The 27,320-nt window shown below is 27.1% G+C and overlaps 1 protein-coding gene across 3 annotated transcripts; it reads right to left on the reverse strand.

Moving 5' to 3' along the window:
• Positions 1 to 545: 545 nt before the first annotated feature.
• On the reverse strand, positions 546 to 27,235 carry LOC107440272 (methyltransferase-like protein 25B). 3 transcript variants are annotated; one of them, XM_043041636.2, is made up of 10 exons: positions 26,901 to 27,235; positions 24,095 to 24,160; positions 23,787 to 24,014; positions 21,577 to 21,679; positions 16,736 to 16,864; positions 15,131 to 15,274; positions 11,576 to 11,770; positions 6,215 to 6,313; positions 3,145 to 3,227; positions 546 to 763 (listed from the first exon to the last, which is right to left on the reverse strand). In XM_043041636.2, exons 1-10 carry the CDS (start codon positions 27,069 to 27,071, stop codon positions 608 to 610), a joined length of 1,374 nt encoding a protein of 457 aa, XP_042897570.1. In that variant the 5' UTR covers positions 27,072 to 27,235; the 3' UTR covers positions 546 to 607. The 3 variants fall into 3 exon arrangements, with proteins under 3 accessions (XP_042897570.1, XP_021004127.1, XP_042897571.1); XM_021148468.3 differs by lacking the exon at positions 21,577 to 21,679 and adding an exon at positions 19,025 to 19,127 and having other exon boundaries at positions 26,901 to 27,234; XM_043041637.2 differs by lacking the exons at positions 21,577 to 21,679; positions 24,095 to 24,160 and adding an exon at positions 19,025 to 19,127.
• Between the last annotated feature and the right edge of the window lie 85 nt (positions 27,236 to 27,320).

Raw genomic sequence — 27,320 nt, forward strand, 5'->3', positions numbered from 1 at the left:
TTGATCAGCTACATTTCATAATAAAACTTAGATATTACCTTACTGGTTTTTACTATTTATTTCTTAAAATTTATTATTCTATTAGCCTAGATTTTAGTATATTTAAAAGGTGATTTCTTATATACGGGTTAAACTGAAAGATCGGCAATCTCAGCCGCACAGAAGTGATGCACACTACATTAATCTACCTCCGATAGATTTTGCAACTGGTTTGATTTAGATTTTAATTCTGATAGAAATAAAATAAATGAATGATAAAGTGTAATTAAAAAATATATAATCATCATGCATTGCTTTGCATTCTTCACTTAAAAATAACTCCACAAAGGTAAGCTTATTCTTACTCTTCTAAATTGTTTTCAAAGTTAAAGACTATGGAGGTAAGCAATTGTAGTCTTAAAATAATTGTTAATTCCAGTTATTAAATAAATAAAAAAAATTGTGTTCTTTACTAATGTTAACTAGTTTATTGTAGTAATACAGTATCGAATAACACATCAATTACCGAATCTTATACTATGCAAAATAGAATAATGAATCTCAAGTAAAGTATAATATAATTTATTAATAAAATCTTACATATATACAACAAAAATAACAATAAATATTATCTTTTGTAAGCACAAAGAGCCAAATTCCTAGGAGAAACAGAATCGTCCCACATTTCTAATACTTCAACAAAGATATTTCTTTCTTTAAAATACATAACTCTATCTAGAATAACAAAGGCTTCCCACAATGGTTGCAGCATCATTTGAAGTACCTACAAATTAGAAGAATAAGCACATTTAAATCAGAAGATTTTGCAATAATTTTACTATTAATTATAAAAGTATATTTGAATACTTCAACAGATGTGGACACAGAATGCTTTCTGAATGTTCTCTACCTCCACAGTTTAAATACAATTCAGAAATATAATATAGCTATTAGTTTTAACTATATAACATTTGTAAAGTATATTTAAAGCATGAAATTCAAACATTGAAGGAAAGGATGTACTTAACTAAATAAATCAGAATGAATCCAATGGTAAGGAGAGTATGAATAATGGCTGATACACAAAAAAGAATTTTAAAGGTCAATTGAAAGATCAACAAAAACTGGAAAGACAGGGGAAGATGGGTGTGGATAAGATTGAGGAATACCTCAAGAGCATAAAAATAAGGAATTTGAAAACTAAAGCACAAGACACACTGTTTTGGAACTAAACTGTTAGGAAAGTCATGATTCAGCATAGATTGCAGCATCTGAGAGTTAGTAACAGTATCATATGAAGAAGAAAAATAACTAACATAATTAAATTTAGATATTTTTAATGTTTATATCCAACCAAAAAAATTAAACAATTGTTAAACTTTTATTCATTTAAATGAATAACATATTTTTATTAATACTTACAAGAAAGACAACTGAAAAGAAATAAAATAATTAAACCCAAATTCATTAAATTCATTACCAGTGCTGGGAAAATAATATATTCTTAAATAGTTAAATTACTATATATTCTTAAATAGATATATTAATTCTCCCGGCAACTTAAAGAAGAAAAGATATAACTGGGACACATAAAATATCAATAGAAAAAGTTGTAAAATATGATTGAAAAATAACATCTATTTCTTGTATTACAGAAGCCTTGATGAATATTTTAGCTAAGTTTTTTTTTATGTAAAAATTTCTTTAATAGTTCAAAATGCATTAATAGTTCTTCAGAATAAGCATGATAATATAAATATATAGCTCAGTCAGGCAAAATATAATTCTCTTTTCCCAGTTTTAAAAAATGCATTAATCGGTTCATTATGTTAGTTCAAAATTAATTCAAAATGCATTAATAGTTCTTCAGAATAAGCATGATAATATAAATATGTAACTCAGTCAGGCAAAATATAATTCTCTTTTCCCAATTTTAAAAGCAAATTGAAGAACAACAATTAAGGCAGCAATTATTGCAATATAGAAGTTTCAAAAATTATTTAAACTTTTATAATACTTCTGGATTTGAAAAACTTAGAAAAAACCATTAAGTGTTTATTGAAAGAAAAGGAAGTGAAATTTATGCCTAAGCCAGAAATCTAAAAAAATTATGAAATCTAAAACAAAAAATTTATATAGCAAATTTTAAAAACATATCAAACAATGATAACATAATGCTACATTCATTGTAATATTGAAACTCTAAAATTAATTGAGGAATTTTGGTATATCTTCCTCTAGAGGAAGTTGGACATGGCATTTTTTCAAACTGCCTAACTTTGCCATTTATCATGGCAGAACTTATCTTGTGCATAAAGTCCTATAGCACAAGATAGAATGAAAAGTCTCTATGGCATCAATTCAATTTTAAAAACTAATGGACATGGTGTCCTTTACCTCCGACAAACAAAATTATATATAAATTAAAAAGAAGAACTAATATAATTAGATGCCTCAACCAGATTAAATTTTAGAAGAAAGAAAATTCCTTTTACAAAATTAAAAGCAATTTGGATAGTAAAAATGGTACTGTGCATGATTTTGACCAAATGTTTATATATCACATAATATGTCAGTGATGAGGAAGAAAAATTAAGACATATCCAAAGACACGAAGTTAGCCGAAAATTGCTAAACTTTTCTAGAATCGATAAATGTTAACGTAAATGTCTAGAATTAGTAAACAATCATCACTGGTGTTGCATATTATGAACAACTGTTGAGGCCTTAATTACAAAAGAATTTAAACAATATTCCAATCAGGTAGACAATGAATGATAAAAAGTTTTTTAAACATTTTCTAGTTGGTTTTTATTTTTACTAATTCAACCAGCTGGGGTTAGTGAGCACTGCAATTCAATGCGTAAATTGTTTTTCTTCCAATTCTCTCATTAAATAAATTTGGCTGCACTAAAATATCTTTTCTTAGCACTACATGTCTTAAATTCCTGAAGTCCTAAGTAATATTAGCTAAAATGAGTATTCAAAGTATTATTAATAGTTTAATAAACAAGAGCACACTCAAAATAAAATCTAATAAAGAGCTTAAAACAAGAAAAAAGCAATTTACAACTCTTAACAAGGTTAAACTAACAAATGGAATATAAAAAGTACACATTAAAACATAAAAAAATTTAGCAAGGATGAATTTATAATAATATTTACCAATAATATCCTTATTCTATGAAAAATTTGCGATTTCTCCTGATATAATTTTTTCAGTTCCCTAAGTATTTTTTCATCACCACCTAAAAAATATTTGAAGTAAATTAACCCTGAAAAAAAAGTTGGTAAACAAAAATCGAAATATTTAAAAACAGTTGTATACATTCAAAACTGAAATGTACTAAAATACATAACTGAAATTGCATAAGTGGGAAGAAAAAAGAGCTATTGTTAAGAAGAAATTATTCCACCAGAAGCTATTTAATTACAAAAATATGGTAGGCTCTTGATCCTCTAGTTTCATGTGGCAGAAGGATAGGCCCAACAACTAAACTGCCTCATAAGAAAAAGTTCCACTTCTTACCCTCTCTCTCATATAATTAAAAGCACAAAATGCACATTTTAAGATAAATTATTAATGCAAAAATACTTACTGTTTATTAATATAATACACATTTTGTATAATACACACACAAATGTGAAAAATAACACACAATAAATTTAATATAATACACACACAAATGTGAAAAGTTTTTTCCAGTCATCAATAATACTTTCACCTACTTCTAACTCCTAAGCTACAGTTTTTAACACTACCACATATCTCAGAGGATTTATAGCAACTATCTTCTCCTGAGTCACTATAACCTTTTCATTTACCACCCATTGAGCTAATCTTCAATAAATAAACACAAAATATGTCCAAAAAAAACTATAGAAACGGTAAAAAAATATTTAAAATAATATTCGCATGACACAAGTTTTGGAAAAACCAATATTCTGCATGTCCTACAAGTCCGGATAGTATAAAAATCTGGGTAGTCGGTAGCCTGCTTTATGTTATATTTATATGTGTACTACATAGCTTTGAGGATTTATAGCACCTATCTTCTTCTACTGAGTCACCTTTTCATTTACCACCCATTCAACTAAACTTCAATAAAAAAACACGAAGTATGCCAAAAAAAACTATAGAAACGGTAAAAAAAAAAATTATAATATTCGCATCACACAAGTTTTGGAAAAACCAATATTCTGCATTTCCTACAAGTCCGGATAGTATAAAAATCTGGGTAGTCGGTAGCCTGCTTTATGTTATATTTATATGCGTACCACATAGCTTGGAGGATTTATAGCACCTATCTTCTTCTACTGAGTCACCTTTTCATTTACCACCCATTCAACTAATCTTCAATAAATAAACACGAAGTATGCCCAAAAAAAAACTATAGAAACGGTAAAAAAATATTTAAAATAATATTCGCATCACACAAGTTATGGAAAAACCAATATTCCGCATTTCCTACAAGTCTGCATAGTATAAAAATCTGGGTAGTCAGTAGCCTGCTTTATGTTATATTTATATGTGTACCACATAGCTTTGAGGATTTATAGCACCTATCTTCTACTGAGTCACCTTTTCATTTACCACCTATTCAACTAATCTTCAATAAATAAATACGAAGTATGCCAAAAAAAAACTATAGAAAGTCTGGATAGTACGAAAATCAGGGTTGTTGGAAGCCTGCTTTATATTATATTTATATTTATATGTGTGAAACTTTTTATATGTGATTTTTATTCACTTTATAAGTCTGAGTAAGTTAATTTATTTCTAGTGTAAGAGACACATTTGGCTATGTCTTACTAATTATTTCAACACAAGCTGCACCATAATTGTATCAATAACATAACAGTTTTAAACAGCTAAATGAACTTTAATCTGAAATCAATTTTCAAAATGGAGTGAATACTTAAAATATAAAAGAAACTTAACTGTCAAAATCACTTTGATCACGTAAAAAAAAAATTATTCAAATGTTCTACTACAACATTATACATACACACATTTTTTTTAGCTTGATGTGAGGAAAGATAAAATAGTTATGAAATAATATGTTTAAATATATATTACTTCTCAATCTTAAAAATTTTAAACAGTCTAATATAATAAAACATCAAATTAATATAGAAATATAAATAAAGCATTCCACAATTGTATCCACTATTATTTAAATGTCTGATTCGAACATAATATGTTACAACTTTTTTATTTTAATTTGGAACTTAACAATTTACTTATTGATCACTATTTTACAAATTTCTTAGTAAAATTCAAATTTTAAAAAATTTTACCATCTAGCTAAACTAATTTTTATGGTAATTAAATAAAAATCAGAACTGTGAAAAAGGCATTCATTAAAATGTCATGAATAATGATACATTTTCTAGAAATCACTTTTGAAAAAAGTAAGAATACTGAAGCATTTCATTAACAAAATAGTGAATTACAAAATAGTGAATAACAAAATAGTGACAGTTAAAACTTAATCTAATTAAAAAAAATTTCAGATTTTTTTTTGCTTTAGTTACATTAAGTACCATAAATTCTAATTATATCCAAATTTTGAGAAAAAATATTAAAAATTAAGTTAATTAATAGAAATTGTCTTACATCACACCAGCAACAGTAAGGTTGAACTTTGTTCTTTCACATCACCCTTAAACACTTGGCTTAGTAGTTGGTTTGAAAAAAATACTTACTCTGGATTTGAAGAATGAAAATAATGTATATATAAATTATGTATAAATTATATATTAATTGTATATAAATTACTATATATTTATTGCATATAAATTATGTATTTCATTATTGTGTAGAACTAATTACCAAACAGAAATATGAATTGGACACTGCTTCAAAATAATATAAAGGTTTGATGACAAGAGGGCAGAAGCATATGAGAAACTAAAAAAAAATAATAAAAATTGCAGAATATAGAAAGGAGCAAATCTAAGTGTGAATCATAGCTCTCTGTGGGCAACCACAAGAACTAAGCAATGGTACTTTGGCAATAGCAATTGGCATGATCGGGATCATGCCAAATGCTATTGCCAAAGGAACAGGATTTTATTGAGGACAGGAAGGTCCTCAATAAAATAAAAATTCCACGGAATTTAAACATTCAGTAATCTAACTGATTGAAAAAATCTTTATCTTAATTATTTTAAAAAGAAAACACCAAGACACACAGAAACACATTATTGCAGAAATTAGAGCTTCACTTACTTAAGATGTGATCTTCAAACATTTTAGAACAGTAAGTATCAAAGTCTGCAAGGTCTGTTGTCCTTACATGCCGTTTTGGTTTTTTCCAAACTATTTGTTCTGAAAATTAGAACAAAAATGTAGCCTAAGTAAAAATGTAGCCTCAAATAAAATAATGACTTTGTGTTATAAAATTATACCTTTAAATATTTTTTTAACAGCAAAGTCTACCTGAGTTACTTTTTACAAAGTTTTATTGTTATGGTGTTACATATAAAAAAAGTGTGTTTAGAATAATTGAAGAACTGAATTCTTAGAAACTCAGTATAAGAATAATAATGAATGATGAAATGATATTAGTCTGAAACTCTGAATACTAGTCTAGAAACTCTGAGTACTATTAATTATTTCAGAACAAGAATATTTTTTCCTAAACATTTATTTTAAAGCTGTTTTAGTTTGAGTGCATTTTTTTTTTAGGAAAATATTCTTTGCATTCCAAATAGAAATTTCAGTGAAAATTTATTTTGATTACCAATTTTTAAAAAAATGAAAAATAATAATACTATAATATTTCTAATTTTACACAAGGTCTCAACAAATGAAACAAAAATAAAATAGAAATTCTCAAAACATTAATTCAAGAGCTTTTTTTTCATTCAAGATTGACTTAAAGAAAAAATGTTCCTTAGGAACAATTTAACACTAGAAACTTTAAATGAAATTTTTTTCTCTAAACCCAATTTTTAATAAAATAAAGGCATTTAGAGAATAATTTTAAATTTGGGCATAACTTCTATGAACTATAGATAATAGCCAATTTTAGTAAACAAAACAATATTTTTTCTCTTAATATTTAAAAAGGTGACTTAATTAATCTAAGTTCAAATTATTCCTTACACTCTTAATAGTAACTCTGGGTACATGGTAAAAAGTACAGAGGTACAAGGTAAAATTTTTTTTCAACAACAATTTAAAAAAAAAAAAAAAAAAAAAAAAAAAAAAAAAAAAAAAAAAAAATGATTTCTATGTTAATAAGCAAATATAGACAATAGATGAAAGTTGTATGTTCAATGAGGCATTCAATGAGACATTAAAAAATTGTTTTGTAGAAACAAGGACACTGTTTTCAAACTTAATTTTCAAAATTTTCAATTCTAAAAGTTTTGTGGTGGAGCATGGTAAAACATTGATAGCATTTATATGAACAATTATATATGTATATATATAAACCAAACTAACCCTATACAAATTAGATTTTTTTTTTTTAATTTCGGTTGCAACAACACCTCATTTGCCTTTAAAACAAATACAGTAGAGTCCCGATAATCCGAGCCCCGGTTATCCGAGTTTCTGCTTTAACCGAGCTATCAAATATTTTAAGGGTTTTTCTGTTCTAGCTTATTTTTTACTTTTAAAAATACCGCCGAAAAATAAATCTGAATTTTATCTGCCAAACACTCGGGAAGACAAAGTCTAACAACTTGATCCCATGAAATGATCGTTAATATCGCCAATAATGAAAATGAACCTAGCAAAGATGATGAAGACAGTGACGATGAAATTCAACATATAAAAATCTCTCACACAATGAACTTAAAGCTGTCGAAAATACTACTGAATACATAGAACAACAAAAAGAGGCAACACCAGCCTTCCTGTTATCCCTAAAAAATGGCGAAACATTGCTGCAGAAAAGCACCAAAGTTTGTAAAACAAAAAACGATTAAGGACTTTTTTTAAGTAAGAACTCTTTAATTCTCGCAAAGTATGCTTTTTAAGTTTATTCGAGTAAGCTTTTTAATAATAATAGGAATTGTATGCGGTATACTCGTATAAATTTTATATTTCTTAAATATATTACATTTATACCAACTCTTTTTCTTTCTTTTTTTATACTCCTCGTTTTTACCGAGTTTTTCAGTTATCCGAGTTAGTCATGGTCCACATTAACTCGGATAGTCGGGATTCTACTGTATTAGATAAATTATAGAATTTAAGTAGTATTTTATTTGGCAATAATTCAATAAATGAAATTCAAATATATCAGTCATAAGAGGGGAATCAGTCATAAGAGGTAGTTCAGTCATACGAGGTGAAGGAATAATCCAGTTTTTGTTACTTTTCTACAATAGTTGGAAAAAAATTCCAAACATAAATGCATGTAGAATTGTAATCTTTATCTTTCATTCAAAGGACCAATACAGAACATGCTTTCTTAAAGCAATAAATAAGAGAAACACATTTAATAAANAGTTGGAAAAAATTCCAAACATAAATGCATGTAGAATTGTAATCTTTATCTTTCATTCAAAGGACCAATACAGAACATGCTTTCTTAAAGCAATAAATAAGAGAAACACATTTAATAAAACTTGCAATATTAATTTTGAAACTCAACTTTTATATTGGATATTTGAGTTCTAAAAAAAAATTAAAGAAACATGAAGTAAAAATGCCTTTACTTATTCGAAATATGATACTTTTTGCAAATTCAACTGTGAAGTTTATAAAAAACTTTTATAAAACGTTAAGAGCAATATTAAGCTTTAAGAGCAAGATTAAGTAATAAATACCAATCATCAGTATCAAAGAATTCATTTTTATTTATTTATCCATTAACAAAAGGGCATTTATTTAACATACTTTGCTAAATTTTAATTACTGAGACCAGCCATGCATTAGTTGTAAAATAACAAACATCAGCATAATATTATTCATAATTATGATAAGTACTCTTCATCTAATTTCAATTCTTCAGATAATATTAAATGTTTCCTGTTTAATATTCAATTCTTTATATATAATCGTTCCTATAATTTCTTGAACAAAATTCAATATTTTTTAAAGAAAACGAATAGGATTATGAGCATTATTTAGTACATTTTTATATAAAAGAAAAATACCAATATTTATTTTAAGATTTTAACTCTTGAATGTATTACTATTTTCAATAATTAAAAACAAATGAGAATGCTGTCTGAGGAAGCATGGTAGGGTGGATTCCAAGTTACATACAATTTGCCAAAGTGTAATAAAATGACATATTTAATAATCTCACATTGCTTTAGAAAGCTTTCTTTGACCTCTGAAAAAACTTATTGAAAGCATAGCCCATCAAAAATATTTTTTTTCAATGCCACTCAATGCAGGCATCTGAAGGGCATATTTGTGGGCCACTCTTTCAGGGGCACCATATTAGGTGGGCCAACGTTGCTCCCACATTAAGGACAGATATTACAGAGAATGAAAGAACATCCGTGCCTTGTCCAAGATTTAAACCCAGAATCTTTCTAATGCAAGGGCAGTTCTGACCCCTACACAGATCGGTCGGCACCCCATCAAAAATTTAAAAAGGCGATTCCTTCGAGACTGACATTACATTTTAAAAGGTTTTCTAACTTCTTTTTCATTGATACATGTTTCATTTTTTTTTTATAATTATCTGGGAAGTTTTTCAATAGTCTAATATTATGCATATAAGAAAAAGGGATGAAAACTACTAATGTTTTACTTAGAATTAAAATATAACATGCGACTGAAGGTACAGAGCAAGAACACATAGATAAAACATCATATTTTTATTTTAAAATTCTCCCTCTCCTATAAGCAATAATGGGATAACTTTTTTAAATTTATTCAGAAAAAGTGCTAAACAGGAAACATTAAAAATACATTACACAGGAAACATTAAAAATACATTAAACAGGAAACATTAAAAATACATTAAACAAGAAACATTAAAAATACACACAAAATGACATATGGAAAGTGGCAAAGAAAAAGCTCTTGTGACTGAAGATAAATTTTTATGTGACTGATGTTATAAATATGCACTGTATTACAATTTTAATAAACTTTTTTTTATTGCTATTACAAAATACTTAAAAACTAAATATTTCATTTTAAATCTAAAATAGTTAATGAAACTAAAAACTAAACTCAGTGGCGCAACAGCCCATAGAGGGTCAGGACGTATTGAGCCCTTCTCAGTTTTCTTGACCTTGGGCTCTGGGGTGCACGAGCAGATGTTCCGGTTAGGTGGTCAGCTGAACACAGAATCCCTAGTGTTTAGTTCTCAAGCATGCTTGGTACTCATTTATCGACCCCATAGATATAAAGGCAGAAAGATCAATCACTCGACCAAACGGACGTCACGGTGAGCGTTGACATCACTGGTCTAGTAACTAGTTTGTACTCTATATCCACGACCTCTACTGAACTGCGGTGCTTGTTTATTGCAGCTGTACATAATTTGTTCTTTTTTTTATTTGATTTTTATAAAATGTAATGATTAATAATAATTGATAACATTCAGTCTCTTTGCCAGAAAAATCTGAAATTCGAAAATTTTATGACGCATTTTTTTCCAGATTTTTTTAAAGATTTATAATTCGTAAATTTTAAAATTAAAAAAAAAAAAACTAATATATTTTTAAAATTTAATTCTTTATATCATTCTGAAATTCAAATATTTGAAATAAAATAAAACACACAATTTATGTACTTACAATAAATAAATAAATAAATAAAATAAAGAACATTTTAGTAAACATTCCAAGGTAGCCTGTTTGCGTACAATTAGTTTGCTAGTAAAGCGTTTTCTTGATTTTCATTTGTGTGTAATGGAAATTCTAATTATTTTCATTCAAAATGTTTTTCAAAGTACGATTTTACTCCTCTATTTCAATAACAAGTTACATTGATATCTGGGTCGTGTTAAAAGTTAAAAATATAAGNTTTATTGCTATTACAAAATACTTAAAAACTAAATATTTCATTTTAAATCTAAAATAGTTAATGAAACTAAAAACTAAACTCAGTGGCGCAACAGCCCATAGAGGGTCAGGACGTATTGAGCCTTTATCAGTGTTCTTGACCTTGGGCTCTGGGGTGCAGGAGCAGATGTTCCGGTTAGGTGGTCAGCCGAACACAGAATCCCTAGCGTTTAGTTCTCAAGCATGCTTGGTACTCATTTATCGACCAACTGAAGGGATGAAAGGCTGAGTCAACCTTGCCCAGCCAAAGGATCGAACCCAGGACCTGTGGCACGGAAGCGTGATGCGCTACCACTCAGCCACCGGGCGTCAAAATAGTTAATGAAAAAGTTAAAAATTTGTTAATCAAGAGATGCTATTAAATCTTCATTTTTGTTATGTTGTCCTTTATGTCACTGATTTGCCCAAAATGGCTTCATAGCACAAAAACGAAGAATAAAATACTACCCATGTACACACAATGCATTTTTACTTTTCAAACAAACCTTGTTTTTTTTTTCAAAAATAAATATTATTAAACCAAATTAAATTAATTTTCAAATACAAATTTTAATTAGTACTAAAAAAAGGTAAAAATATTTGAATAAATTTAGAAATAATATACCTTTTTTAATATAACATTGAAGAAGAGCTCGGTAGAACAAGTTCTTCTCTCTTTCCTCACTAACAGGAAATGAGCATGAATGTGACCTAGTGCCATGAGCCGCAAGCCTTAAACCTGATATAGAGGGATACCATTCAGGATAGACTTTTTGTGTTGAACTTACGGAATGTTTAACAACAGTACTCATTGGAAAATCTAAAAAATAAGAAACTTTAAATGCAAAGAAGAAAATTCATGAAACAAGCTTTAACAAAATGGTTCAATGACTAAACAAAACACTATTATGGCATGCGAATAAATTTTCTATAACAAAAGAAAGGCTAAATCATAAGACTAGGGACAAGGAGTCACTAGGAACCAAAACACTTATGACTTATTCCATATACACTGATATAATTATATTACCACAAATTTGAGGGATAAAAAAAGATTACACAATAAAGTTTCCTAAATATACAATATTTCGTGTATTAGTCTTCTGAATTAGATACTGTAAAATTAAAAGTCAAGTCACACAAAAAAAAAATTGTAAATGTACAACTATGGGTGCAAGTTGGAAAAAAGGCCAAGACTGAAAATTTCTTGACTGAAATACCTAACATACAAAATACCCCCTCGACATATGCAAACTATCTAAGAAAGCTTTACCATAATACATCAAGTTTAAATACTGTACAAAAAATATTTATTCATCTGTCTTTTGATAAAATAACAACAGGATATAAGAAAGTACACCAATAACGCAGACCTAAAAAATATTTTTAAGGACAGAAAGAAAAAAAAATCTGATTTCCGCCTTCCAGTCAGTCTTGTTTCCGTCCGCAGACATTTTCGAAAGACGGAAATCCGTCCTGGGGACGGAAGACTAGCACCCATGCGTACAACAAAGAATTTACACAATTGAGAAAAATACCTCTCAGTAAAAAGTTATATGAGAGGCAATAGGTTATGTTGTAAATATTTTATTTTGCATTAGGTATTTTCCTTTTTACTAGAAAATATTTCTGAATGCTTAAACGTCATCTTCATTTCACACCAAGTTTTTGTTCCTCGTGACTTTTAACAATGTATATGTAATAATTCAATTATGTAGAATACGAAAAAGTGAAAAATTCTTTTAAAAAAAAAACGAACAATTAGTCTCGTATTGTTCAAGGCTTTTTTCTGAGGGGAGAACAGTTTTTCTCATGTTACTCCATGAAAAGGTAATATGAATTAATTTGCATTGCATATTTCTGTATTTTTGTATATCTCCTTCTTAATATGATATAACTAATTTATAAATAACCATTCTGAAAATTACTCATTTTAAACGCATGTTAACACTAATTATTTATGTTATTTTGTTTCATTTTTGAATCATATGTAAAGAAAGTGGATAATTTAAACTTATTGAATAAGAAGTTTGGGATAAAAATTATTCTTTGCTATGCGTCAAAAAAGAATATTTAATTAAAAAAATTCTTTTTTTAATATTTTTATTCATTAAAGGTTTAATAAACCAATTTGTTATACCAATACAAACAATTTGCAAGGAAATGGAGACGCTCTGTATGAAATATGCATGTGAGAAATAGTTTCATAGGATGCATCCAATGGTATCGAGTGAATCCTCAACCTCACCTGCTTTCTAAGACGGAAGTTAACTTCAAAATCCTACATATGAACCCTTAATTTATTTTTTACAGATCTTGATTCTCTAGAAAAAAGTACTCCAACTCAAAATACAGGCTGTTGCATTGCTACAGATTATTATGCAACCATAAAATGAAAATGGAGTTCATATTGCTTAAAATGTAGATATCTCAAAAAATACATATCAGATTGAAAATAATAATAAAAATAATAACTAACTTGATATTTAAAAAAATATATACCTGATGACAAACTCAACCTCTTGAGACTCCCAGATAGAGAGGTTGAGTTTGAGTGGTAAGGTAAAGTGGAGTAGTCTCAAGGTATTTGACCATTGTCATACCTTTCATAAGCCCTGCTAATCAGAGCTCAACATATCTTAAAATTTTTTAATATCCTGGTGAGCATATTACTTTATAAAATGCAAGCCAGGATGATACTTTTATTTGCCAAAACATATCTTTTGATTGCATACTAACTAAGAAATATAAATTTAGGACTTATTGGTCTATCAAAAAAAATTACAATAGCAATATTATATATGCACCAACACTTTACTTTTACGTACATTCTAAATCAAAGTATTAAGTATTCTTAAAAAAGTACCTTTATTCTCCCCAAAAATTACCATTGACTCACAGGTCTTGCATTTTGGAATACAGATTGCTCTATAATAGCAAATTGAAAATTGGCTTAAAGTGTAGATATCTCGAAAAATACACGCCAAATTGAAAAACTATTTTAAAAAACAAAAAACGAGTTTGAAATTAAAAAAATAAAACTGATTAATTTAACCAAATTTGACCTCCCACCTTAAGAGACTTCTTGGGATTACAACGAATATGGGTTGGAGTCAGGGACTGATTATCGCCTAGGCCCAACAGACATGGGCCTAAGGCCCACAATTTCTGAGTGGCCTCAAAAATTAGTAAAGTCTTATGAAAGGTGGGCTAGCTTTGTGTTGGTTTAAGTACTAAATAAAAAATAATTACAGCTTACAATAAAAAAATAATTCAGCTAATCAATGACTTTTAGCAAAAATCACTGATTCCAATTGTTTGTGGTCACCAAACTATTTTAATTTTGACGTAACATTGCTTTGTTGTTTTACATTTTGCTTTAATTTATAGATGCATATATCTTAGAAAAATAATCTTCAATAGTCTCCTTTCAAAATTTCTTAGAATTTCTTCAAAACTTCTTTCTTCGCTTGAATTATGCAGTTCAATGGATTCTTTTTTATTGTTAGGACTACTTTTCATTAATTTAATTTCAAAGTAATTTGTAAGGGGCCTGGAAAATTTGGTGGGCCTTGGGTCTGAATTTGTCTTGAACGGTCCCTGGTTGGAGTAGTCTCAGATATGAGATATTTCACATTTTTCATTTCTTTCGTAAACCCTATAAATCATATCCTAGAACAGGGATGGCGAACCAATGGCACGCGTGCCATTTGCGACACAATATTTTGGGCACTCCACCGATCACAATTGTTGTTACACTATGAATTGTTATTACACAAATGTTATTACGCTATGAAGCATATGTAACAATTAAATTAAAATTCACAAAAAACAAACAAAATATTAAACAATTATTAATAAAAAAATTAAAAATTAATGCTAAAAAACAATTAATAACCATAAAAAACAAGCTAACAAGAAATAACTAGCAAAAAAAAATCAACAGTCCTGCCTAAACTAACATCTTAGAACCTAATATAAGTTANAAATGCCTGAAGGAAGAATAATAAAATGGTGAATTAGTTTTTGTAGAATTTTGCGTTATTTCTTTTGTAAAAGGTTACGACTGACAGTTGTATAAAGGTTCGCCACCCCTGTCCTAGAATATAAATCAAATCCAATAATAAAAGAATATTTAAAAAACTCTCATACATTACTATGAAAGCCACCAAATACTTACTGGTCAATTTAATCTTGTTATAACAACACCCTATACAAATAAATGCATTGATGTCTTCTAACTCACAGAATAGTTCCATCATATCTTGACTGAGATTGCCACAGCTATGTAAACCAACAATTACAGCAGATGCAGCTCGGCTTTCTGAAAATTATATAAAAATTTCATTTCAATTTATATCTTTTTTAGATATGAAAAACTTTTTTGTGATATTACAACTTTAAAGCTATTTGACCAACATAAGGCAAGTTTTTATAATCATTTGTAACTACTTGTTCCCTTTTATGCCAACAATGAAGTGTCAATTGAGAGATGAATTTCCAGCATCTTGTTAAACGGTAAGAACAAAAAAATAATTGTAGTATTCACTTTAAATAACTTAGTTGTTAATTATAATGCAATCCCTTTAAGGGAAAATATAATGTGAGGGTAATTTACAAACTTTATCTCCGTTTTCAAATTCACTTCTAGATTTTAAATACCTCTCCTCAAAAATTAATACAGGAATAAAATTATTTTGGATAACACTATACAGATGCATTAACAGATATTAATGTGTGCAGTTGCACACATATTAATATCTTTTAAAGTCTGAGTGCTTATTTCTCCATTTGGTCACTTTCAAAATACGCCAATTAAAAGAAAATGACAATCTTAAAAGAAAATCTTAGTTTTGTTAATTGAAAAGTTTCTATAAACTTTTTTTCTCAAATTCAAAGAGAAAATAACACTTGCATAAAAACTGAATATGTGAAGAAATTAATTTCACATCAATGCAATTTAAATAAGTAAAAATTTACATGAGAAACAGCTTGCACTTTTAAATTTCAGTAACCTTGTGTCTAGGATATGTTGATAGACATTTATAATTTACACATCAGTCTTGCATCAAGTAATGTACATCAGTTTACCAGTTCCATTTGGCATTATGAAACTAATGAAAATATCAATAAATTACCTCGAGGAAAAAAAAGATACTCAACTTTTAAAGTCAAGTACATATCAATTACAAGAGAACCACTACAAAATTTAAAATTTTCTTGCAAAATAAACCTTTTCATAAAAAAATACCAATAATAAGTCACAATAATACATACTAAAAGAGGTCCTAAAAAGAAATCATTTTTGGTACTGGTTATTCAGCATTTCCGGTTTATAGTTATTTTGCAAAATATAACTTGTTTTTTAACCTAAAAAGGTGAACATTCTTGGGAGAGAAAAAAATTTGTTTTCATACATATTTGACAATAACAGGCATGTGATTTTAGCTACTGCAGTTGAATGAGCATTAAAATTGTGTATTGTACTTTTGACCAAGTTATTTAATTTTAAATAATACTAAAGTAAAAATATACATTTCCTTCATATAATTTCATAAAAACAAAAAGCTGTTGTGCTACAATATATTCCACAACATGCAGGTTCTTAATAATTGATCCTTGCTCCAAAAAAGTTCTCATTATTAGAGACCACTGTATACTAGTTTCTATATCTGTTTTTATTAAAACATGTAATTAAGATGACAACATTATTTAAGTTTCACATGAAACAGAATTCTATGTATTCATTTTGATAGTAAATAAGATAGATTAATAATAAACAAACCAGATATGCCAGGGATGCAACAGCAATGCAATTCCTTTGCTTCGTTTAGAACTGCTTTGAAATGAAGTAAACATTCGTCGGTATTTTTCACTTCAAAAGTTTTATGGAGAACAGAATGCTTGCATGTATCTAAAAAGTTAAAAAAAAATGGTTTTAATAAGCTTCATAATGCATAACTCACTACTTTTGTTTACTTTTTTAGCAGTTTTCTAATTTTAATTTCAAACAGTTTAAAGACTACAAAAGAAAAAGGCATAAGGCTTTCAATCATTTAAGAACAACAGAAAATCAATGATTTAAGTTCAACAGGAAAATCAATGATTTAAGTTCAACAGGAAAATCAATAATTTCAGTACTACAGAATTTTAAAAAAAAAAAAAACGCTTTTAATTCATACATTTTGTTTATAAATTTTAAAGAACAACAATAAACTACTTTATTTTGAAACCATCAAATAACTTTATGTTTTTCTTTTAGAAAACTTATCTTCGATCAGATGGAACATAACTTCTTATTCGTAAAATGACAATTTATTCTTTAGTAAATTATAAAAGGCACCAATAAAAATAAATGATTTTATTTTTCTGGCCTTTAATCATTTTGTGTTCTGTTTAATCATTAGGTAAATGAAAACCTATGATATAAAAAAAAGAAAATAAATAAATCCTTTCACATAAAAATCATTAATATAAGCACAATCAAATCTTTGATAAAGTAATAAAAGAAAGAAAAAGATCTATTTTATTATATTTTTCATTAAAATAAAAATACATTTATTATCTGGTTATGTAACAGTAATTTTAATGAATATAGGGAGAAATGTAATGTATGTTTTGAAAAAGAGGACATAGATTATTGCACATAAAGAGCAAAAAGAAGCTTGAATAATGCAATTTCGAAAGCAAACTAAAAATGTCTTTATTGATTTATTTCTTATACAGAATATCACAAATTGCTTAAAAATAAATATATGATTTTGTTTACAGGTCCTATATAAGCTTTGTTTAGGCAACCAAAAAAAAAAAATGAAAGGTTATTAGGACACTTTAAGGTAGTTAAACTCTATATAATGCATATTTAATTGAAACTGTGCATTTATTTGAAAAAGAGAAACCTCCTGAGAAGTAAGTTTAAACATAAGATTTATATAATTACTAATATAATAAAGGTTGCTTTCTTTGCACAAATTTATGCAGTTTATAAAAAATATATTCTTTTTAACAACATGCACTTCTAAACTCAAATAAATCAAAGTGAATTAAACATCCTTATTTTTTTTCATCTTTTCACAAAAATATTGTCAAAAACAATAAAATATTTAATGGAAAACAGATAACTTCCCAGTTCGCTTGTTAGAGGAATTAAAAACAAAGGCTAATTCATGCAATAGCAAAGTGTAACACACAGAGATAGACTGAAAAAAGCAGACCACATCTTTACAAGTGTTCCAAAGTTGACAGATTCTGGCTGAGTTTTTGTGAAAGGGTGCAGTAAACTGCTAATGGAAAAAGATGAGACAGGGTTTTTCCCAATAAATGTGGATTATCCATTACAAGATAATAAGATAAAGGAGTTTGAATTTAAATCAACTCCTAAAGAATTTCCTGCTTTTTAATTACTTCTGATATTATCGTATGAAAAATCATTAGATTTGTTAGAGCAGTGTTGTAGTTATAAATTATGAAATTCCAAACAAATTTCATTTTTCTAATTTTATCTGTATCTTCAATTAAACAGTTGATTCAATGTTAAACAAAAATGTTAAACATAACTTGTTGCTTCTAGTAAAAATATACAACATAAAAAATGTGCAGGGAAAAAAATCAGCTTAAAAAAAAGGGGGGGAAACAGTTAAAATATTAAATATAAAAAAAGTTAATTAAAATTACATAAAATAACATTATAATGGCGATCACTATACTGCAACACAGTAGAAAGAAAATGAAAATATTTATACAAGAATATTTATGTTCATTTCAACAAATAGTAGACAACTCATAATCAAGATTCAAAGTTAAAGAAACACAGTAAGAATAAGCAATTAATTATTTTACTAAACTAGAACAAAAAATGCAAAAACTGGGTTTTTCAAGTAGTTTAAAAAAGAGAAATAATTTAATTTTTTATAACACCTCGAACAAACCTATTGGCCATTACTTTCATAACACATGAAGGAATTTTAGATAGTGATAAAAGTAATGCACCTGACATGTTTTGTTTTAAGCATGATAAAAATTAAATTATTTTCTTCTTAATTCAATTTAAAATTATTTTAAAGCTGATGCTTACCAGATTTTAAGCGTTCTTTTGCTGCTAATGTATATTTGGGGACAGCATCTAATCCAATACAACACAATCCGAAATTATCATGCAGAGCTTCATCTAAGTAACCCTGCAGAGAAAACATGGGAAAATTTGAAGTGTAAATATATAACGATGAAAGAAATGTGTTAATTTTAAAATCAATCTTTATAGTGAGTTTTATGGTATATGAGGGCAAAAAATAACTTGGTTCACAGCCGAATTTTAAAGTAGATTGTAGTAACATTTTGAAAGCAATAAGTATATAAAACTGTAGAAAATAGGTATGTTCAAAACATGTAGGTTTTGAAATGCAACTTTTAGCATTAGTTTTTAAAATGTTGTTTTCAACTTTTAAGAGGATGGTAAAAACTAAAAACATTCTTGTAAAAAGAAAAAAATTTATGTTTGAAAATTCTAAGTTTTGTGAGGCAAATTTGAAAAATCGAATCTCTAAAGTAAGTTGATTAAAATCCAGTAACACTTCATTAAAATTTGAGAATTTGACAGAAATTTGACAGATTTTCAGATAAAAATCAAGCATAACTCTAAATTATGTGTATAACCCCGCTAAATTTTTTAAAAAATGAATACAATTTAGTGAAATTTTGAAAAGAAACATTGATATCAAAGTAATGCAAAAATATATGAAAAGTAAATTTATAAGAATTAAATCTAAAATGTTAGATAAAACTTTAAACTTACAAAATTTCATTTTTAACTTAAAATTTTGACTATTCTTTTAATACAAAGTTATGACTCCATTATGAAAATATTGATATTAAAAAAAAATGAGAGTTTCGCTATGTAAATTTGTAAAATTAATTAATAGAGAGTTAAAATTTAAGGCTTGCTTTTATGAAGAGATTTTGACTACTTTTTTTGATCAAAACGATATTATAAGGTTTTAAAGGTTGATTTGAAAGGTTTTAATATCGTTAAACCTTTTGAGGGAGGGGCGAGGGGACAGGTTTGATAAGTATTTAACTCCATGAAGAAAAAATTTATTATTGTTTGTATATTCTAATGATTTAAAAGTTATTTACAGGCTACTTATGTATTTAAATTTTACAATTTCAGAGTAAATAGAATGAAACAAATTTTAAACATACTGTTTCACAACTTATCACAATAATGTATAAAAACTGTAATCATTTTCTTAACAACTTATTTTATTCAGTCATAAATTATTGAAAAAAAATTCAATTGTACCTTACCTAAATAATAAACACAATCAAATTTTACAGAATTTGCCAGCTATGCTGCAAAATAATTTGGATCCAATAAAGTGCCTTAACTTTCAAAAATAAGACTTTATTAATTATTACATTACTTTCATTCAAAAATATAAGCCCCACAGAGGACGGATTATAAGACACCCCAGTAGCATCACTATCTGCAGTCAATGAGCGGGTAGGTAACCATTTTGAACAGCAACTTCCCACACAGGTCGTAAAGCTTACCAAGCGGGTAAGCCATCCCTTCTGCAGGGGATCAAAATTGTGAGGAAAAAAAACATAATTTAGAAAATACTTTTACTCAAAAATATAAGTTTAAAATTGAACAGGTTAAAAAAATTAAACTACTAAATATATTTGTTTGCTTGATCTTTCAGTATTTTTTTTTTTTTCATTACTTGCACATAGTGAAAACAGAAAATAACAAAAATCTATATCATTGTAATTAATGCCTTTCAGCGCAAAGATAATTAGTTAATTATGATGTTAAATAAAGGTAAAAACCCAACCTTGTTACTAGAAGCATTCATTAAGATGAAGACAACATAACTTTCTTTTTGTTTTCTAAACAATATATAAATAAGTACTAACAAAACTAACTTTATTATGCATATTTTAATTTAATCAAAAATGTTGCATCAAGTTATGCTTGTGATATTAATGAAATACTTTTATTAAAATACAGTTCCTAGAGTAAAATTTTAAAAAATAGCTGTACCAGAAACAGGGTTCGTTGATTTNTGAAGTTTATATATTTTTTTGGCAAACTTTAGTTTTTGACATTTTTGACGGGTTTTTGACGGTTTAAACCAGTATTATACCCTTGTCATGTCAAAAACCACTTTTTGACGTCAAAAACCCAACCCTGATTATAATGGTGATCACTATACTGCAACACAGTAGAAAGAAAACAAAAATATCTATTACAAGAATATTTGTGTTTATTTCAACAAATAGTAGATTACTCATAATCAAGATTATACAAAATAAAATATAATATATATATTTTATTTACAAATATAATATATTATATATATATTATATACAATTTCAAAATTTAAGAAACACAGTAAGAATAAACAGTTAATTATTTTACTAAAATAGAACAAAAAAATGCAAAAACTGTGTTTTTTCAAGTAGCTTAAAAAAGAGAAATAATTTAATTTTTTATAACACCAAACACATGAAGGAATTTTAGATAGGGATAAAAGTAATTACCCGACATGCTTTGTTTTAGGCGTGATAAAAATGAAATTATTTTCTTCTTAATTCAATTAAAATTATTTTAAAGCTGATTCTTACCAGATTTTAAGCGTTCTTTTGCTGCTAATGTATATTTGGGGACAGCATCTAATCCAATACAACACAATCCAAAATTGTCATGCAGAGCTTCATCTAAGTAACCCTGTAGAAAAAACATGGGAAAATTTGAATTGTAAATATATAACGATGAAAGAAATGTGCTAATTAGAAAATCATTCTTTTTAGTGAGTCTTATGGTATATGAGGGCAAAAATAACTTGCTTCACAGCCGAATTTTAAAGTACATTGCAACATTTTTAAAAAAATAAATATATAAAACTGTAGAAAATAGGTATGTCCAAAAATGTAGGTTTTGAAATACAACTTTTAGCATTAGTTTTTAAAATGTTGTTTCTAACTTTGAAATCCAGTCACTTTTTCACCTAAAGTTTGAGATTTTGACTGAAGTTTGCATACAAAGTTACAACACAACTTTTAAGAGCATGGTAAAAACTTAAAACATTTTTGCAAAAAGAAAAAAATTGATATTTGAAAATTGTAAGTTTGGTCAGGCAAATTTGAAAAATCGAATCTCTAAAGTAATTTGATTAAAATTCAGTCACACTTCATTAAAATTTGAGAATTTGACAAAAATTTTCAAATAAAAATCAAGCACAAATCTAAATTATGTGTATTACCCCATTGAATTTTTAAAAAAAAGATTAAAATTTAGAAGAAATTTTGAAAAGAAAAATTTATGTCAAAAAAAATATATATGAAAAGCAAATTTATAAGAATCATATCTAAAATGTTAGATAAAACTTTAAACTTAAAAAATTTCATTTTTAACTTACAATTTTGACTATTCTTTTAATACAAAGTTATGATTCCAATGTGTGACACTATCATAAAAAATGAAACATGAAAACATTCGATATTAAAAAAATGAGAGTTTTACTATGTTGAGAAAAAATTAAAAATGAGAGTTTGCAAAATTAATTCCTTAAGAGTTAAAATTGAAGGCTTGTTTTCATGAAGAGATTTTGACTACTTCTTTTGCTCAATTTTTTTTTAAAAAAAAGGTATGGGTGAGGGGAGGGGTTTGATAAGTGTTTAACTCCATGAAGAAAAAATTAATCATAGCTTTTATATTCTAATAATTTAAAAGTTATTTACAGGCTACTTATGTATTTAAATTTTTCCATTTCAGAGTAAAAGAAATGAAACAAATTTTAAACATACTGTTTCACAACTTATAACAATAATGTATAAAAACTGTAATCATTTTTCTTAGCAACTTATTTTTATTCATTCATAAATTATCTGAACAAAAATTCAATAGTACCTTACCTAAATAATAAACACAATCAAATTTTTCAAAATGTGTCAGCTATGCTGCAAAATAATCTAGATCCAAAAAAGTGTCTTAACTTTAAAAAAAAAAAAAAGACTTTCTTAATTATTACATTACTTTCATTCAAAAATATAAGCCCCACAGAGGACTGATTATAAGACATCCCAGTACCATCACTATCTGCAGTCAATGAGTGGGTGGGTAACCACTTTGAACAGCAACTTCCCTCACAGATCGTAAAGATACCCAAGGGGGTAAGCCATCCCTTCTGCAGGGGATCAAAATTGTGAGGAAAATACATAATTTTGGTAATACTACTACTCAAAAATATAAGTTTAAAATTAAACAGATTTAAAAAAATTAAACTACTAACATATTTGTTTGCTTTATCTTTCAGTATTTTTTTTTTCCTTACTTGCATATAGTGTGAACAGAAAATAACAAAAATCCATATCATAGTATTAATGCCTTTCAGTGCGAAGATAATTAGTTAATTATGGATTGATGTTAAATAAAGGTAAATACCCAACCTTGTTACTGCAAGCATTCATTAAGATGAAGACAAACTTTTAAACATAACTTTTTTTTGTTTTTAAAAACAATATATAAATGAATACTAACAAAACTAATTTTATTATGCATATTTTAATTTAATCAAAAATGCTGCATCAAGTTATGTTTGTGATATTAATGAAATATCTTTCTAAGAATACAATTCCTAGAGTAAAATTTTAAAAAAATAGCTGTACCAGAAAACAAAACACATATATGATGAACGAAAAATTTCAAAAATATCAAAATTACAATCTAAACAGCTAATTTTCTTTTTAAACTTCCCAGCATTTTACAGGTACAAAATTAATATGTGATAATAACACAAAAAACCAAAATAAATATAGTTAAAAAGAATCGTTACCAGCCCTGATCCAACATCTATCACTGTATTACATTTCAAAACTTGGCAGACTTGCTTAATTAGATAAGACATAATTTGCACCTCATATTGTTTTTTATCTGATAACTTTTCCAAAAGATTTGAATTATCTTTTGGCACTGTATCCTGAAACTTTTTAGTAGCGAAACGATAAGAAGCTAATTTCTTACATTTAGTCACAAAGTTTTTTAAAGATGTAGGCCACTTCTCCTGAAAATTAGAAGCAGAGTAATTAGATAATTGTTAAAAATATGATAGTTTATTATAAATCAACTAAATTATGCATTTACTTTTGTATATCCAAATGGCAATTGCCATAATTCTTCTTGAGAAATAGCCACAAGCTCTTCAACCCACTTCAAGACAAAAAATTTAGTAAGGTTTTCATAATAAATAAGATTTAAAAAAAACATAGTTTTCATATCATAGACTAATAGTATAGAGTAAAAACATAGTATTCAAAACATAGAGTAATATCAAAATAACATCCTATAAAGATATCAAACCTATAAGGCTAAACTAATTCAGCTACCTTTTATTAGCCCATCAATTTCTGCATCTTCTAGTTAATAGAAATAACACATATTCTCTTATACTTCTTAGCAACTTACTGATGCATGATAGATAATGCCTATTTCCTTAATTTTTATTTTGTGAGTTAGCTAAGTTAACTTACCTTTCTAACTAAAACATTATGCATAATCCTCAAATTGTTCAAAAAATTTTTTTTAAATACTTTTGATTCATGAATAGAGACTGATAGTTTTTAAGTACTTATTATCAATCGAACTGGTTGAACCTTTTTCCTGGTTACCAATTCTGAGGTAAATATTTACAATTATATTTAGTTAAGGCCTAATACTTAGTTAAGAGGGTGCATTCATGAGCAAGTGACATCAGCTTAGACATCTTTTTGAATTAAAATCAATGAGAAATTTCAAATGGCAAGCTGAATAAATTAAGAATAAAATTTACCATAGCTCTTCATTATTTTGCATATTTTTTCTCATTGATTGATTCCTAGCTGGAGAAATTTTATATTCAATATTGCAATTAAAGTATGATTTCAGTTAAAAACATTGATCAAAAATATATTAATAAAATTATTATTTTTATAAATTAATAATAACTAACAATAATCAATATTTCTATAAATTAATGATAACAATATTTCAACACTAAGAAATTCAAATGATTTATAATTTTGAAAATTATCTTATACAACCTTCAAGCTACAAAAAAATAATTATAATAAATAAATAAGTAAATAATGTAAATACAAATGATATAGAACTAAAACTCGTAAGCAGACTGCATCACATATAAAAGTAGCAGTAAAGTAAGTTATAAGGATTTTTTTTTTATGAAGATTTATAGGAAGTGTTTAGGTAGGTAATAACAGGGGTAGGTAGACAAAAATTATGATTCTTCAAAAGAACAAAAAATATATATATATACATGTAATACAAAAATTAAATACTTTTGTATTAATAAAAGCATTAAAACTTCATTCCTTTTCATTAAATATCTTTAGTAAAGGATAAGGGTAGAAATTCTATTTTGGGACTTCAAGGCTAAAAACATGCCAATGAATAATAATTAGATTAATACTTCAAAAGAGAAGTTATTTTAAGATCTTTCACTTCCATATAAGGAAAGATTAAACGATTTGCTTTGAGTAATAAATAAATTTGATGAGGCGTAAGAATACAGAAAAAGCATATGACTGGGACCTCTTCACACTGTTTAATCATCCTATAAAATGCAGAGCGCTAATTTTGGCGTGGCTTTTTGTTGATTATCATGCCTAATAAAAATCCGTCAGCTTAGACGGGATATGTGTCCCCCCTCTCCCGCTTTGGAGAGGGGTTAAACTGCTATTTCACCATCGCAACTTAATAAAAGAAGATTATGCACAACTGGACTCTTCAATCATGTTGCTCTCAATACTAATTTACTAAAAAATCATTAGAAGCCTCGCAGGATGTTTGCTTTGTGCAGGAAACCCCTTGAAAGAAAATTTTTGTGCAATACTATCTCGTGGGACTTGGCCTAACGTGACCGCTACCTCGTCGAGAAGGATTCCTCACCCACCCGGGAGAAAAATTGCTTCATCGGTGAATTTACGGTACCAGAATGCTTCGCTTGGAGACAGATCGTTCGATTTTGCCTGAGACTGTGACAGCCATGAAAACGTTTGTGTTTACAATGCCTGTTAGTGCCCTCAGAAACAATGAAGTGTGCGATTAGTGTTTTAAAAAGTCCTAATCAAGTGTGCGAAAGTCCTAATCAAGATGTTGTGAGAAAAAAAAAAAAAAAAAAAAAAAAAAGGAATGAAGTTTTAATGCTTTTATTAATACAAAAGTATTTAATTTTTGTATTACATACATATCAAATTTTTATTATTTATATCAGATTTTATATATTAATCAGTTTTTTTTTCTTTTTTTTCTTCTTACATTTACAAACAGAAGCTCTGATAAAATACATAAATGATGTTTAATATTATTTTAAGCTTACTTAATATTATTGTTAGCTAAAATATTTAGTGTTTATAACAAAAATGGTTAAAATTATTAAGTACTCAGTTACAACACAAACCAACCACTGAATAAATAAAATCATATTAATTTTTATACAAACTGAACACCCTCATGAACCGTGCTACATCATAAATTTTATTATTTATTTACATTAATTATTATTTATTTACATTAATTACTTGCCACTTACAGTTTTATTTTATTTTTTATTCATTTATTTATTTCTATATTGAACACCAGATGATAATAATTTGCATGCATCCACTTTCATTATTTCTTAGATATGACCTTCATTATCAATGAAATTAGACTTCAAATATATATTCATAAATTATAAGGTTAAGAAAATATTTTCGATTTTCATTAACGTTTTTAAAATATCAGCTGATTTAAAGAAAAAAAAAGTTATTTAAAACTGGATTTAAATCAAGTGATTATAATTACGTCATTTTTGTATAAGAGAGGACAAATATGTAGTTTTTAAAAACATTGAAGAGGGAGTTTTAAGAAAGAAATTTCTAATCATGAAGAACACAAGAATAAGGTATCTTACATCAGCGGGAATTTTTTCTAAGACATCATAGATAAAAATATCTATATTTCTAAAGTTGTACACCCATGAAAATTCAGCTAATAAATTTGTTACGCTCTCTAGATAATCACAAATATTGTTCCCATCAATTCTAAGGGCAGTATAAAGTGTCGATTCAAATATTGCATCCATATAAAAGTTGGAAAACTTTTAAACCTTTGAAATAAACTTTAATGAATTTTATATAGTGAAAAGAAAAGAAAAAAATTATTAATAGAAATTCTTTTAACGAAAAATCTGCTCTTTATATAATTGAACTCTTATTTACATTTCACAAATGAGCCTAATGCTGCTTATTTCTGTAAAATTCAGATTTCGTTTTTAGCTTTTCATTGCTAAATTTGCTATATTCTCTTAACTTAACTCTTCACTTAAAGTAAT

The sequence above is a fragment of the Parasteatoda tepidariorum genome, chromosome 9 (genome assembly GCF_043381705.1).
Source record: "Parasteatoda tepidariorum isolate YZ-2023 chromosome 9, CAS_Ptep_4.0, whole genome shotgun sequence".
Classification (NCBI taxonomy): Eukaryota; Metazoa; Arthropoda; class Arachnida; order Araneae; family Theridiidae; genus Parasteatoda; species Parasteatoda tepidariorum.

Bases quoted from the DNA above. Each gene is read 5' to 3' on its own strand.
- LOC107440272 (XM_043041636.2), bottom strand. From the start codon at position 27,071: ATGGATGCAATATTTGAATCGACACTTTATACTGCCCTTAGAATTGAT. The intron at 15,275-16,735 runs GTTTGTTTATTA...TATAATTTTCAG, and splicing joins TTGCATCCCTGGCATATCTG to AAAGCCGAGCTGCATCTGCT. The intron at 6,314-11,575 runs GTATATTATTTC...TCTAATTTTCAG, and splicing joins TCAATGTTATATTAAAAAAG to AACAAATAGTTTGGAAAAAA.